Below are 16,017 nucleotides of genomic sequence, written 5' to 3'. Positions count from 1 at the left end.
GGTTATTACGTCATTTTACAGATGGAGAAATTCCACTGAAGATTCCTGAAGCCTCATGATACTATGAAGGTGATCCTAGATTCTTAGAATTCCTATGGACAGAGCCTAAGCTCTGGTAGCTCAACAGATCATTAAATTGGTTCTAGAGTGATATTTTGTTATAGTTACAACTCATAAAGATCATTCCCTAAATGGGAGAAAGGTCATGCTCCACAGTAGTGGAAGGAACACTCATAAGTAATGAAATATTTTAAGAGTTGTGGAGTCAGAGTTCCTGGCTCTGCTACTTAACCTGTGTCACCTTGGACAAGTCACTTCCCTTTTCTAAGGCTTAGTTTACTCCTCTATAAAATGATAAGATTAGTCTAAATGACTTCTGAGTTTCCTTCTAAATCTAATTCTATGAACAATGAAGTATATATATATATGTATATATACATATATATATATATATATGGAAACTAAGTCACAGAAAGATATAAAAAAATTCTCAAGATAATGGATTTTAGAACTGGTTGAACAGCTGAATTCAAAGAATGTCAAAGGACCTTAGAATGTCAAAGAACCTCTTATTTTCATATGAGGAACTGAGATCTAGAGACCAGTTGACTTATTGAGGGTCACTCAGCCGGTAAAATGTCTGAGGTGGTATTTGAACCCGGTTCCTCTTGAAGACAAATTCACTATTTCTACCATATCAAATCATTAGTGGCTCAGTATAAGCTTGCAAAGAGGTCTCCACTGGAACACCCCATGTATATATGCTTGATCCTGGGTAGAGATGGTAGGCTGACAGAATTTGTAATGACATGGAATTGGGAGGCATGACAGGGTAGATGAAGATCAGGCTCAAAAATATAAAATCCAAACAAAAACACTGGAAAACTGGATCAAATGAAACAATGGAATTCAATGAACAATTTTCCCCTTGGGTCAAAAAATATCAATTTCACAAGCACAAGATGGGATGAGATGGTGATTTATCTGATAAAGAACCAAGATATGTTAATGAATTATAAGTCCTAGATGAGTCAATTGTGCAATATGGTGGCCAAGAAAGGAAATGCATTAAGAGAGAAATGATATCCCAGAACAGAGAGGTGGGAACCCTGATAAACTCTGCCTTTTCTAGACCTCCCATCTGCAGGACTGTGTTCAGGATTGAGGCCAGGATCATATTCAAGGAAAGTCATTGCTGGGATGGTGGGGTTACAGAGGAAGGGAACACCAATGGTGAAGAATCCAAGATCACATCAGTTGCAGGAATTGGGAACATTTGACTGGGAGAACAGAAGCCTTAGTGGGGAATGGGATAACTTTTTTCAACTATTTGAAGGGCTATTAGGAGGCAGCTAGATTGAACTAATTCTGCTTGACCCCCAAACAATAGGGTAGACATTGCCAAAAAAAAGCACAGCTGCCCTTGACTTAAGTAAAGACTTCTTAACAATTTGGGGACAATTCCAAAAATGGAATGTGTTCTCTCAGGAAGGAGTGAGTATTCCAACATGGGGGTTATCAAAAAGCTGAACTGCCACCTATCAGTCTGACTGGGGGAGGGATGCTTCAGCTTCTGAGGTCCCTTCTAACTCTGATTCTGTAATTCTGTGAATCCCCTTCTTGGGGATCATCTTATCTGAGAAGTTTGAAAAAGATGATTTCTAAGGTACCTTCCAAGTTTGATATTTCATGAGTTGGAGAAGACATACACTACAGTCCTACCTTCTGCTGAGAGTCCCAAGTAGGAATCCCTTGCCTGGAAAGGGGTTTGGGCGTAATATGATTTGATTATAGTCAAGTGTCAGAATTTGTTTAGCTATTCCTTAAATGAGAAATCTGGGAAAATTTCTAGAAACTGATGGAGAGGGACATGAGAAGAGTCAAGAAAGCAATTTATACAATACCAACAGCACTATGAAAACAAACAATTTAAAAAAAAACTTAAGAATTCTGATCAATACAATGACCAGTCACGACTCCAGAGGACTCCATATTCCCTATCTCCTGACATAGATAGAATGGACCCAAGAGTGAAAAACAAGATATATTTTGGGACATGGAAAGTGTGGGAATTAGTGTTCCTTGATTGTGCATATTTGTTACAAAGTTTTGGAGGGCATTAGGAAAGGAGTGTGAAGGAGAGAAAAAAATGCATGCTAATTGAAAAAAAATTGTAAGAGAAAAAATTTGAGTTGAATTAAAAGTCCTACTGCCTGATGTCCTTCAAGAAGGGCTGACTCCAGTCCTTCCTTGAGAAGGAGGAGAGCAAGATGGATCAATCTTCTCACTCTGGGGATGGGAGGTAGGGTGGGGAGGATGGGGATGGATGGGAGGGGTGTAAACAAATAACCTCTGTTGAGGTCCCATTCCAACAACTCCCCTTTGGAAATGAGTAAACCATGATGTTTCAAGTCCAGCCAAAGCCTGAGTCACTTAATAGGTGGTTTCTGGATGGTTTTAAGCCTGAGGAAGGGTATTTAAAACCATTCTGAGGACAAAGACATAGGCCCTCCTGGAATGACCCCTAATGAAAAATTATTTCTCTCCATGGGAAAAGCAAGAGTGTCTTCCTCCCTATTCAGGCTGCCTTTTCAAAGATTTGGAGGAGATTCCTGGCAGAATGTAGGTTGAGGGTTGGAAGCAGGCTTCTTTGAATTACTATGTTTGGTTTAGTTACTAGTACACAAAAGGACATTCGAAGGTGGGACTGGGGGACAGTTGAGCTTTCTAAGATTTGGGACAGTGAGATGGTCCATTGGTCTTGGAGAAAAATCTGAATTTGAATCCTGCCTCAGAGATTTACTAGCTAGTACATCACTTAATCTCTCTCATTCTCAGTTTCTTTACCTATAAAATGAGGGAATTGCACTTGATGGCCTCTGAGGTCCATTCCAGTTTTAAATCTAAGATTGTATGACCTTGATCTGATGAAAGGAGGAAAGCAGTAGACAAAGGTCATGACTTGTTTCTCTGTCATGGCTGTAGTTACTACTTCCTCCTCACCACCAACTTTCCTTAGACCCTGGAAAGAATTGTCTCCCATTCTGAATTGGGTAGGGGGAGAACTAACCTTTCAAAGGAAAATTGAAAACAATTGTTAAAAATTTTTTTAACATGTAATTGGAAAAAATAAAACATATTAAACTAGAAAAAAGTTTCATGGGGTTTGAATGGTATGAAATCTATGACTTTAGTTGGGCATTTCTTATTCAAAGGACATAGAACAGATAAAAATGTGACATTGTATATTAAGAATGTATACTCATGTGAGGAAATCCAGAAACATGGAGTAGGTGGGGAAGAGAGGAAGGAGGAAGCAGGAAGCACGAAAGAGAATTTGAGTGAAGATCAATAGAAAGAGAAATAAAATTGGAGATTTCATCATAAACCTGACTCTCATTAATATGGAAAAACTCATCGCTACCTATTATTGGGGGGAAATAATAGAAACAAACTGGTTACTGGAATAGAAATAATGGTAATGTGGAAAAATGGCTGTTTCTTTCTAAAGATTGTGATAGAAGAGAGGAAATCTGTGCATAATCTGACATGAACTCTAGAACCTGGAAAAGCAACTTTTGAAGGCTTCATAGGAAAGAGATAGCACTCCATGTATTAAAAATGCTACAAGAGCTGCTAGGTGGTGCAGTGGATAGAGTACCAGCCCTGGAGGCAGTAGGACCTGAGTTGAAATCCAGTCTCGGACATTTTATATTTGCTTAGCTGTATGACCTTGGACAACTCACTTAACCCCAATGCCTTGCGAACATAAAACAAAATGCTACAGGATTCTTCTTAGATATACAATGATCCAAGTACAATTCCAAAAGACCTATGATGGAAAATACTATCCACATCCAGAGAAAGTGCTATGGGATCTGAATATAGACTGAAGCTTACTAATTTCACTTTTTTTCCTTTCTAGTATTATTTTCCTTTTGTTCTGATTCTTCTTTCACAATGTGACTAATGTCACGTTGAATATGATTGCTGCTGTCTTGGGAGCAGGAAGGGGAGGGAGAAATATTTGGAACTCAAATTTTTATCAAAGTTAATATTTACAAGTAATTAGAAAAATAAAATACTATTAAGTTGGGGAAAAATATAAGGAAGTTGGTCCAGGAGGGATGAGAGATGTTCAGGAATTAATTTTGAAGTCACAATGGATAACAATTCCAACAAGAAGGAAAAATGTGTCCATCTGAGGATATCAAAGTGGATGCAAAGAGAACTTCCCAACTAACTGATCCAAAAAAGAAATATACACAAGATGGAACTTAAGTAACAGAGGGAGAAAATAAGAGTCTGGAAGAGTCCTGAAAAAATAATATCAGGAAAACTAAAACTCCAAATCAACTAAGGGTGATGAAGGGCATCCCAGAACAATAAAAACAACCAAAAAAACTAATTGTAAATCAGGAGAAAAAAGAGAATCAAAGAAGGTCCAGGACTGCTTGGTGCAGATAGGGCAATGTTAGGAGATCCCAGAGTTGTGAATTTGCTTTAGTTTTCTTTGTATTGGAAATTTGCTAACTAATGGGGAGTGGATGGGGAATGTGAAGCCCTCTTAATTGTTAGATTTTCATTAAGAATATTTACATGTCAGAAAAAATTGGCAAATGCTATGGATTAAGGCTTGATTTACTGTTTTGTTCATTATCTAATCTTAAGAAAGTAATGTGGGGCAGCTAGGTGGCACAGTGGATGGATCACCGGCCCTGGAGTCAGGAGGACTGAGTCCAAATCTGGTCTCAGACACTTACTAATTACTTAGCTGTGTGATCTTGGGCAAGTCACTTAACCACAATGCCTTGCAAAAAACAAGCAAAATAAAAACAAGAAAGTAATGGAGAAAATTAAAAGTGTGCCAGGTGAACATTTTTGGAAAGCTTGTTAAACCTTTACCAACATACCCCACTAGCAAAGAGACATAAAGTGATAGACAGTACCAGGTTATCCTTGATGAATTTAAGTCCACTGACCCAGATGAACTATATCTTCAGGTATGGAAAGAGCTGGCAGAAGGGACTACTAAGCCACTGCCAGTGATTTTTAGTGGTGTGTTGGCAAATGCTGAACAATTACCCTTTGAGGGAAAATGTTACTATGACATATTTTAAGTTTTATTCTGCATTAAGACTTTAAGATATTAAGACTAGACTTTCTTAAGTCTAGACAGGCAACAAAACAATAATTCAAGCCCTAAATTTTAGCATTTGCTTCCATGGTGTAAGTTGTTCATGCTGAAAATTTAGCAATTAGCTCTTGGGAGCTGATTCAAACTGATCACAGAAAATGGGAGCAATGTTACAAGACTGGAGAAAGACAAATGTTCTAGTCTGCAAAAAAAGGGAAGAGAATAATGTCTTCCTACTATATAGATCAGTGAGCTTGACTTAGATTTTTGGGGAAATTCTAGAACAAATCAATAAAAAGATCATTGGTGACAATCTAAATGAAAAGCAATTATTAAAAATAGGTCATGCCTAATCTCATTTCCTTTTTTTCGGACAGAATTAGTAATCTGGTAGATAGAAGGAATGTCATGGGTATAGTTTATGTAAATTTTCAGCAAAGTTCTTGAGACCTCAAACAATTTTTTTGGTGGGAAAAATGAAAAAAATGAATAATTCAAATAGAGTGTTATATAATTCATTGGAAGGCTAGACTCAAAGAATAAATGGTTCAATGTCAACATGGCCAGGAATACCCTGAATATCTATGTTCAGCCTTGTGATATTAAAATTTTTTATCAGTGACTTGGATAAAGGCATAGATAGCATAAGCATCAAGTTTCCTACTGACACAAAGGTGGCTAACATAGCTGATACAATAAAATATTGTTTTATATTTTCCCTTTTGGTCCTCTTTATGTTAAACTTTTTTTTAGGTTTTTGCAGGGCAAATGGGGTTAAGTGGCTTGTCCAAGGCCACACAGCTAGGTAATTATCAAGTGTCTGAGACCAGATTTGAACCCAGGTACTCCTGACTCCAGGGCCAGTGCTTTATCCACTGCGCCACCTAGGCACCCCTATGTTAAGCTTTTTTAAAACTGAAAGGAGAATATTGAAGTCTACTGTTACTATTGTGTTACATTGTGTTACATTGTATATATGTCTTCTTGAAGCTCAGATAATGTTTCCTTTATGAATTTGGATGCTAGAATACTTGGTATGTATAACTACGTCTATGGTTCCTTTCAGCATACAGTGTTTCCTTGTTTATCTGCTTTATTTTGAATAGTTCTTTTTGCTTTGTCAGATAATGTGATTGCAACTCTTGGCTTTTTTGGATTCACTTGATTTATAGTCTTTTTTTTTTTTGCTTAAAAGGATCTTGACAGGTCAGAGCGTTAGACTAAAGCTAATCAGGTGAAACTCAATGGGGATAAATATAAAGTATTATATTTACAAGTATACAATAGGGAAGGCATGATTGGTTAGCAGTGGTTCTGAAGACCTGGGACTCTCAGGCTCAATAAAAAAATGTGATCTTGGACAACTTGTTATTAAGAAGGGTGGAGCTTCTAAGAATATGAAGGTGAGAGTCCCACTGTCCATCATCACCATGCTGATATTTGGAATACTATTCAGTTCTAGGTAATACAGTTCAGGAAGGACACTGATAAAATATGAGATGAGGAAAATTGGGATAGCAAAGGGCTGAGTCCTGTCATATAGGGATTGGGTGAAGGAATGGGGCAGGTTTACCTGGAGAAGGGAAGATTCAGGAAGGCTCATGCTAGCTATCTTCAAATCTCAGAAGGGCAAAATTGAGGAAAGAAAAGGCAGAACCAGTACAATTGGAGAGGTTTGCTAAGAGGCCAGTGAGAATTTGAGGCCAGGGAAAGCTTTTCTAACAATGAAAGGTGGAGGGCTGCCCTTGCCTGGAAGTCTTCAGAGCATGAAGGACCCCTTCAGAGGTTTGTTGCAGCGTGGATTCTTTTGTTTAGAGGCTGGACACTAAGGTTAATGAGGTCCCTTCACATTCTCATATTCTTTTGAGTCTGTGAACAGAGAATGAGAGGGCTCTTAGAATGCTAAATGTCAGAGCTGAGAGGGTCCTTGAAACAAGCAATGGCAGGATTGAGAGGGCCCTTAGAACAGGACTGTGAGGGGCCTTAGTAAATCGTGGGATAAAGTAAAAAGAACAGTAGATTTTTGAATAATTTCATCTGAGTTTGATGTCTGGCTCTGACAGATATTACTATTTGACCTTAATGGCTGTGTGACACACAACACACACACACACACACACACACAGACACACACACACACACACACACACACACACACACACAAACTGCCTTAGGACAGGTTGTTTCAATATCTTTCAGAATGAGAGAGTGACCTTAATGGCTGTGTGATCTTGGATGAGACCCTTAATTTCTTTGGGTCAATTTTCTCATTTTTCAAATGGGGATGATAATGTCATTTCTGAAGAAGCAAGTAGAAAGAAGTGACTCACCCAAGGTCTCACAATGATTCAGTGGCAGAGGTGAAATTTGAACCCACGAACAAAAACCACATGATGATCATGGAAAATGTAGACTTTGTAGTTGTCTTTTGTGAAGTCAATTAATTTGTCCAAGCCCTTCCCATGTGGAAGATAGACTAAGATCCAGTGGTTCCATGATTTTAAATTGGCCCCAATGAAGAGAACAGCTCCCCTGAATGTGTGTTGGGTTAGGGTTAACAAAGGTCATGAGGTATGGAGGTATGGAGATTAACTGAGATCAACTGAAACCAAGTTTCTGGTGGAAGCAGCAAGGACCCCTTCCCCAGGATTGAACATTCTCCAGAGATGGTTAACCCTATTCCTTTCCCAATCCATCAGTATGTGACTACCTCTCTCCTTCTTCCCATTGCCTTCTGAAGGCATCCAGTTCTCAGAGCAGTCCTTAGCCATTAAGGAAATTTAGAGTCTTCTATTAAATCCTTTTAAAAAGTCTGCTTTGTATTAATTCCCACCCTGAGCTAATGGTAGACCAAAGTGGACCTGGAGTGTCTCTTCCCTCTATTTCTCCCCTGCCCCATACTGGAGAGACAGGGAATAAGAAAGAGAAAGTTGGAAGAACGTGATTAGAAGGGTCTAGGGGGAAGGGGAAAGGAAGATAGAGGGTGGAATAATAAAATGGATTTTTGGGATCACTAAATTTCTATATAGGGCTTGGAGACTCTAGGTCCTTGGAGAGCCCAATTTGAAAGCATGGGGACAAAAAGTAAATTAGAAGCCAGTCCTAGCAACAGCTTCCATGAGAATAGAGCAAATTGCTTTTGGAAATTTCTGATTTTCTCTGCTCTTCTCCTAGCTTCTATAGTTAGTCAACTAGTGAAATGGGGGTTATCTTCCACTGGCTCCAACAGCTGGGCCTCTGGGGCCTGACAAGTAGCCAGCAGCTGCTTCGAAGAAACAGCAGGGAGAGCTGTGACTATTTGTTTATTCGTGCAAAGTGAGAAGCTACATGGAAACAGAGTGGGAAAGAGCAGTCTAGGGGATCAGGTGTGCATGGGAGTCATTTTAGCTGTCACTGGCTCCTCTGCTCTGGGGGAGAAGACATCAAGGGTCCTGGGGCTACCCAGGGAGGCCAGTCTCCTGATCCTCATCCCTTTCCTATATATGGAGCAGATCAGGAGGGCCAGAGGTCATGGACTTGAGATATTTTATTTCCTTCTTGCTGTGACCATTCCGTCCAACTCTATTACACCAACTGGCAACATCATTTTGACTTTGCCCTAAGGGCCAGTGAATATCATACACACACACACACACACACACACACACACACACACACAAACACACACAAACATCCTTAGGACAGGTTGTTTCAATATCTCTCAGAATTATATTATTATTACAAGTACAACAAAATTGGATTTTTACCATTAAATAGTACAGAAGGCAGACCCAGGTTTATCATATTACCTTTAAAAATACTCTGGACACTCAAGCTAATGACAGTGCAAAGCCTATTTTCACCACCCAACAAAGGAGTAGTGGGCAGGGGTGGAAGTTTTCCAAAAACTCAGGGGCAGGGTGGTATCTCATGGTCACTTATCGCCTGCCATCAGCACCTTGGACCCAACCTCCTTTTTCCTGTTGCCAAGTCTAGGGGATGCCCTGTTCTTTCTAGGTGGGGATCAGGGTCTGAGACTCTGCCTCATCTGGGCTGGGTTGATGAGAGCATGGAGCTGGGTGGGGATCACGTGACAAAGATATCACAGCCTAGTGGGAAACATCATTTGCTGGTATCCTTCAAGCTGGTCAGGAATGCCAGAGGACTCTGGCAGGAAGTTTACCAGCTTGTGACCATACAATGGGGGTGATCCCTAGGACAGTTGAGTTTTTAGAGATTTTTTTCCAAAGGGCCAGGATTAGAATCTTTTTAGAAAATAGGGTCACTGAGAAGGTGGTGACTGCCTTCTCCAGTGAATAGAGCAAGAAGGTAAACCAGAGAGAATTTAAATGACCTCTTCATAACAGCTCCCTACCTCTACAGGATCCTATGAACAAAAAGGCCATGAGCTTGGTGGCAGAAGGGCTGGGCAATCCCATTACAACAAATCCCGATACAACAAAAGGTCTTGGCTTTTCTCCTTAGAATTTTTTTTCCTCATCCCAGACAACAGTTCAATGTAATAAGTGCTTTTCTATCTGTTTACAGGAAACTTGAGGCAATGGATAGGTCCTGTAAAAAAAAAAGCTTCTTTCTTCCCAAATCCTTTTCACTTAAGTCATTTTCTATTAAAAAAAAAAAAGAAGAAGAACCTGGGGTTAACTGCACTGTAGGTAGGAAACAGAATTGGGCCAGAGGAAACTTGGGTTGTTAGAGCTGGAGGGGCCTTACAACATAATGTTAGAGATGGAAGGGGCAACACAGAATACCAGAGGAAGGAGGGTCTTTAGAACACAGAGTGTCAGTGTTGGGAGGGTCCTTAGAACCCAGAAAGTCAGAGCTGGGAGGGGACTTAGAACACAGGATAACATAGAATATCAGAGCTGGGAGGACCCTTAGAACACAAAATGTCAGAGCTTGAAGGGGATTTAGAACATATAGCATTAGAACTGGAAGGGGCCTTAGAACACAGAATGTCAGAGCTGGGAAGGGTATTAAGAACATAGAATGTCAGAGTTGGGAAGGGTATTAAATCATAGAATGTCAAGATAGGAGGGACCTGAGAACAGAGAAAGTTCTAACAGGAAAGGATCTTAGAACACAGAACATCAGAACCACAAAGGGCCTTAGAAAAATGTCAGAGCTAGATAGGAACTTCTTATACCCAAGGGACAGACTGAGAAATGACTCTTCAATAATAACATCATTGCAACTGGAAGGGCCCAAACAACAGTGTTTAGAACAGAATATAAGTGCTGGGGGCGGGGTCATTAAACCATAGAATATGAGTTGGTAGAGATGTCAGACTGTCAGGTTTTAGATATAAAAGTGGAATTAGGGTGGGAGAGCACCTTAGAAGTCATGGTCTCTGACTTCCCTTATGATTCCAAGGGAGAAGCTTTAGACGAGAGGGGAGAAAATTGGACCTTGAGCCAGTCCTGTGGTCTGCCTGCTCCAGTCAGGGGAGCCTTTTGGGCTCAGGGATCTCTGAGCCTCCATGAGCCCTTTCACACTTGATGCTGGGGTGACAGATCTCCAATTATCCTTTTGGGAAAACTTCACCTAGCTCCCTCTCTCCCAATGGAAACAGCCAAATAATAAAGGCGAGTGGCTGTGGTTTGTCCAGGCCAACTCCCTTTGGTTCCAAACCCTAGGGTTCTCTCTCCTCAGAGGAGGTCAGAGTTAGCATGCCTTCATCCCCAAAGCCTCTGGGAAGGCACTCTTCTTGGGTTAGTAAGATGCTCGGAGAAAGAAGGAATGGACTGAGACTAGTGAGGACACTGGGGTCCCCCAAGAGTTATTGCAGGGCCTGCTTTAGAAAAAGTGATGTATCCAGCCAAGGGACCTGTGAGTGAACTTTTCGGGGGGGGGGCCCTCCCATCAGTCACCTCTTTAGAGTCTCTGTCCTAAAGGAAGAGAATCTCCCAAAAGTCACAGTTCTGTGTCATTGGCCTGATGCCACTAGATGCCATATCCCAGGTTGTCCAAGAGGTCTACCAGGGGCAGGGAGCAGGAAGGTGTGGGAGGTGATGGGGAATGCCTTTGGATCCCCAATGTGAAGGGACACTGGAAAAGAGGAGGGGCTGCCCAGAACCTTCCTGGAGAAGACAGAAGAACATAGCTAAGCAGGTATATGGCTTTCCTGGTGACCCTCAAGGAAGGGGTATGCTTCTTTTTCTAAGTAGTCCAGTATTTTTGGTGGATAGAATTCAGGCCTTGGAAAAGAAGACAGGGAATAAAGCCTGAGGTTGTTGAGGGTGGGGGAAAGGGGAATGTTTGCCTTCTCTTTGGAGATTCAAGCTGAAATGAATCCTAGAACATATACAGAATGCTAGAAGAGACCCTAGAACACTGCTTAGAGAAGGAAGGAACTTTAGAACAGGGAATATCAGAATACTGAATGTTAGCACTGGAAAGATCAGAAGAACAAAGAATGTTGGAAGTGGAAGGAGCAGAACACAGAGTGTTAGAAGTGGAAGGACCATCAGAACACAGAACATTAAAGCGAGAAGTTGCTTTAGAACACTGGAAAAAGATTGTTGGCATTTGAAGGGAACCTTAGAACATAAGATGTGGAGCTGGGAGGGACCTCGGAGGTAATGTGGTCCAGCTCCCTCATTTTACAGAAGAGGAAACTGAAGCCCAGAGGGGGAAGGGACTTGGCCTTACCGGCCGAGCCCATGTTTTCCACTGGCTTCCCATGGTGCTTTGGTTGTTTCTTGGAACAAGATCCTATGTACACAACAGTCAGCAACTGAAACTCATTTCCCCTCCCACCCGAGCCCTGGGTTCAATATGTGGGCAGCTTGGCCTTCTTCCTTCCCTGGTCTTAGGTCTTCCTCCCTGGGAAGTCGGGGTCCCTTTAGGTGTCTGGTGCCTGGGCAGGGACCAGACCAGGGCCCCTGTGGCGGGGCCTGGAGTCGGGCTGATTCCAGGGAAGCTGCCTCGGGCCCCGTCCTCCTGGATGCCCATTAGTACGGCCTCCATACAGACTCGTCCATCCTTCCAGGGGTCGTCATGGCTGTTGGGGAGTTGCTGTGGCTGCCGTCGGCTTCGACGCCATCACTCTGGCTGGCCAGGCTGGGGTTCATGAGGTTGTTCCCCGGGGCGCTGCTGGTGCAGGAGGAGAGCATGCGGGTGGGGGAGCGCTCCCCGCCGGCCACCATGGAGAACTGGTAGGAGCCTGAGGAGGTGCCATAGTACAAGTGGTAAGGGGAGGGGTTGGTCTGGAAGGGCCCGCTCTGGTTCTGGGTGGAACCCGGGTAGGGAGGGGGCAGGTAGGTGTGGTGGAAGCGGGAGGCCGTGGGCATGCTGGTCATGCTGATGCCACCGATGCCAGTTGGGGAAGGGTTGGCCGTGTAGGGGAAGGCTGCCGACATGGCGCCCGGGTAATGCATCCTGGGGTCAGAAAACCGGGGCTCGGGCAGGCCCGGCAGGCTGGAGAAAGAGCGGTCGAACTGGCGTGGGTCTGAGAAGGGACTTAAGTCCGATGTGCCTGTGGAAGCAAAGAGATGGATCAGAAAACCACTTGAGGGAAAAGTAGGGAATGGGGCAGGGAGAAGAAGACAGGATTCTGGGGAGGTTCTAGAGCAGTAGACACCTGGAGAACAACACAACCCAGGAGCCAGAGGGGGGGAATGTCAGAGACCGGAGGGCCCTTAGAACAGAGAATGTCAGAGCTGGGAGAGCCCTTAGAACATGGGATGTCAGAGCTGGGAGGGCCCTTAGTGTCAGAGCTGAGAGGGTCCTTAGAACACAAGATCAGATCTGAACCAGGCATTTCTATTGTTCACGGAGGTAGCAGTAGACAGAGAACTGTCCTTGGACACCAGAAACCCAGGTTCAAGTCCTGCCTCTGATACTAGCTGTGAGACTCGGGCCGAGTCCCCTAACCTTTGTCTGCCTCAAGGTTCCTCAGCTCTAAAACGGGGACAATCTATCTCCAACAGTTGTTGTGAGGATTAGATGAGGTAGCAGTTGTCAAACACTTTACACTGCAGGAGCTACTTAAATGCTGGCTACTAGTATAGTAATTATGGTGAGCTTGTTCTTTTAGTTTCCCCGTTTTCATGATAAAGTAACTAGGTCTGAGGTATGAAGCGATTTATCCATAGTCACAGGGCTTATGAGTGTCAGAGATGAGATTTGAACCCAGAACCCGTAAGAGACCACTGAGCACAAGGCTCCCATTTTACAGACTTGGAAAGTCAAGGCCAAAGAGGGACATCACATAGTGAGAGAAGGGCTGAGCTGGGCTTGAGACCTAGGTTTCCTGATTTCTGGCCACTGAGCTTTTGCCTCCACATCCAACTGCTTCCCTTTTCTGCCTTTCACTGGCATAGGAGCTGATGAAGCATCTCAAGGTCCATCAATGGCCAAGAGAGTGGGGGCCTAGAGCCCCCCCCGTCCCCAGAGCTCCCCTCAAATATCAGAGCAGCGCCAGCTCCATCGACGTTGCCCACACACCCTTCCCCAGGCTGGGCCAAGGGGCGGCCCCTGGAAACCTGAGCTGTGTATTGCTGCTGTCTGGTGGCCAATGAAAATAGTGGAAGGAAATGTTTATTTTCTTCTCAAAATTGCCCTGGCTGCTGCACCATCTGAATGAGCCCATTGAGCTGTAAGAATTTCTCTGTGGCAGGCGGTACCCTGGGCCCCAACCCCCCAATTAAACAGGACTGGAGGAAGGCTGAGGTCCCTGCCCCCCCCCCCCCCCATGAGCAGATCTGGCTGCTCCTGCCCCCCCCCCATACAACCCTAGGGCTGCTGCTTCCTCCAGGAAAAGGGAGTGGGGTTGAGGCCCCCAGGCCTGGCCTGCCTGGTGGTCAGGAGATAAACAGGAGCTGAGCCGGGGGCTCCCAGCTATTAATAGATGAAGAAGGAAACCCCAGAGGAGGAAGGCCAGCTAGAGGTGGGAATGTGGGAGGCCAAGGGGAGGAAGGAGAGTGGTGTTCCCCCAGCCTGCTCATGCAGGGGAAGCAGAGTGGGCTGGGGAGGGGAGGGGAAGAGGAAGGGCCATGGGGACCCAAGAGGAGAGTGTGCCAAAGTACTGGGTTCAAATCGCACCTCACAAGGTGGGCTGAGCAGGGCACTAAATCTGGAAGGAGAAAAGCTGGTCCTGAAACCCATATCTGTCCCTTACAACCTGCGAATCTGTTCAAGTCAACGCCTCCCCCATTCTCTATGGTATTGGTGGGAGCTCTGACCTGGAAACTGTATTTTAAGGTTGCTTCTGACATCCTGGGTTCTAAAGGCCCTCCTGCCTCTGACATTCTGTATTCAAAAGGCCCTCATGGCTCTGATGTCTTGGATTCTAAAGATCTAGGCTCTGACATTCTGGGTTCTAAGAGTCCTCCTGGTTCTGACAGTTCTTAGATCTTCTTCAATTCTGACATTCTATGCTAAGGAAGGGGTTCTGAACCCTTTCTGTATTATGGACCTCCGTGGCTATTTAATGAAACTTGCAGATGGACCCTTTCTCAGAATAATGATATTCAAAGCAAAAAATCAAATCCATACAATTACAAAGGGACCACGTTTGTTCAAATAAAAAAGAATACAGCCCCTGCCATGGTATCTTTAATGATCACTGTTCAAAGGCCTCTTTAGTTTTTCACATTCTTTATTCTAAGGGGCCTCCCAACTCTGATGTTCTAATCACCTTCCCAGTTGAGACCCTCTATGATTTACAATCTGGCTAGGGGGACTTCAGGCTTTCCTGGTGGGGGCTGCTGAAAGTAGGAGGAGCCATGTCCCTGATTGGGTCCTCTGCTTGGCTGGTGCTGGGGAGGTGGTGTGTAGTGGGGGCTTCACTCCCAAGTGAGCTGTTGCCAAAACATCACAATGGAAGGTTTCCTTGGAGGTGCTCATGATGCCCAGGCGTGGCCAACAGGGGTGGGGAGACCTGCCGAATACCAATCCCTGCTTTCTCCCTGAGCAGCAGCCTTTCCCTGAGCCCTCCTAGGAAGGACCATTCCTGTGGCCCAGGTCACTTTGGGACAGCTGGCCTTTCTTGATACTGCACTGCTATCTTGGTGACCCCCACTCTTGGGCCTGGTGCACTGCCCCCCATCTCTCCCTGGATTCCACAGGTCCATCTGTCCATCTTCACAGAGCATCATCCCAGCTTCCAAAGCTTCAAGATCACCAGCTTCTTTCCCTCTCCCTGGTTTCTTTTGGACTAGGACACCAGAATACCCCAAGTCAACCCCCTCGTTCAGAGGCCCCCACACTTGCTTTACACCACACCCAGGGACTGACTGACAACGGGTGGATTCCCCCTCAGCTATGCAGGCTCTCCTGGCATCAAATCAGAGAATGACACAGAAGCAACTATGGTATATCAGTCCGAGATGAAGGTGGCTGCCATAGGCTCCCCTAGTCTACTGAGCCAAGGTCATGGGGACAAGCTCATAGTCAGTTTGCTTCTCCCCCCCCAAATTTGCCTAACTTCCTTCCTCTCCCAACAGCTTTGCTGTCACCAGGGCTGTTGGAGGGGCAATAATTTTGTCCTGAGAAAATGGATAGTCTAAGCCAAGAGGCAGCCAAGATAATAAAGCCCTCTGGTCTGACTATTGGGCTCCTGGTGGCAGTCCCACATCTCCTTTGCAGAGGGACAAGGAGACAAAGCAAGGTGGAGGTGGCCAATCAACCAACAAACATTTGATAATTATATCACTCATTGGATTAGGTTTAGGAAAGACAAAGAAAGACAAACATTCCTGTCTTCAAAAATTCCATACCTGAGAACCCAGGATATCAGAGCAGAGAGGGCCCTTAGAACACAGGACGTCAGAGCTGGGGGGCCCCTTAGAACACAGGACGTCAGAGCTGGGAGGGCACTTAGAACCCATCAGAGCTTAAGATATAGAATAATAGCTTAAGACTTGGATGATTCAGTCAGG

General features: G+C 44.1%; 1 protein-coding gene across 2 annotated transcripts in view; it reads right to left on the bottom strand.

Annotated features, from left to right (window-relative positions):
* Positions 1-7,432: 7,432 nt before the first annotated feature.
* Positions 7,433-16,017, bottom strand: part of RUNX3 (RUNX family transcription factor 3) — a 99,920-nt gene continuing 91,335 nt past the window's right edge. For both annotated transcript variants that reach the window (XM_074218094.1, XM_074218095.1), the window contains one exon: positions 7,433-12,611. In XM_074218094.1, the coding sequence (XP_074074195.1) occupies positions 12,088-12,611 (524 nt within the window). In that variant the 3' untranslated portion in view covers positions 7,433-12,087. The remainder of the gene's footprint in view (positions 12,612-16,017) is intronic.

The sequence above is a fragment of the Macrotis lagotis genome, chromosome 1 (genome assembly GCF_037893015.1).
Source record: "Macrotis lagotis isolate mMagLag1 chromosome 1, bilby.v1.9.chrom.fasta, whole genome shotgun sequence".
NCBI classification, from domain to species: domain Eukaryota; kingdom Metazoa; phylum Chordata; class Mammalia; order Peramelemorphia; family Peramelidae; genus Macrotis; species Macrotis lagotis.
The sequence above is the reverse complement of the archived record's forward strand: the minus strand, read 5'-3'. Positions and strand labels throughout refer to the sequence as shown.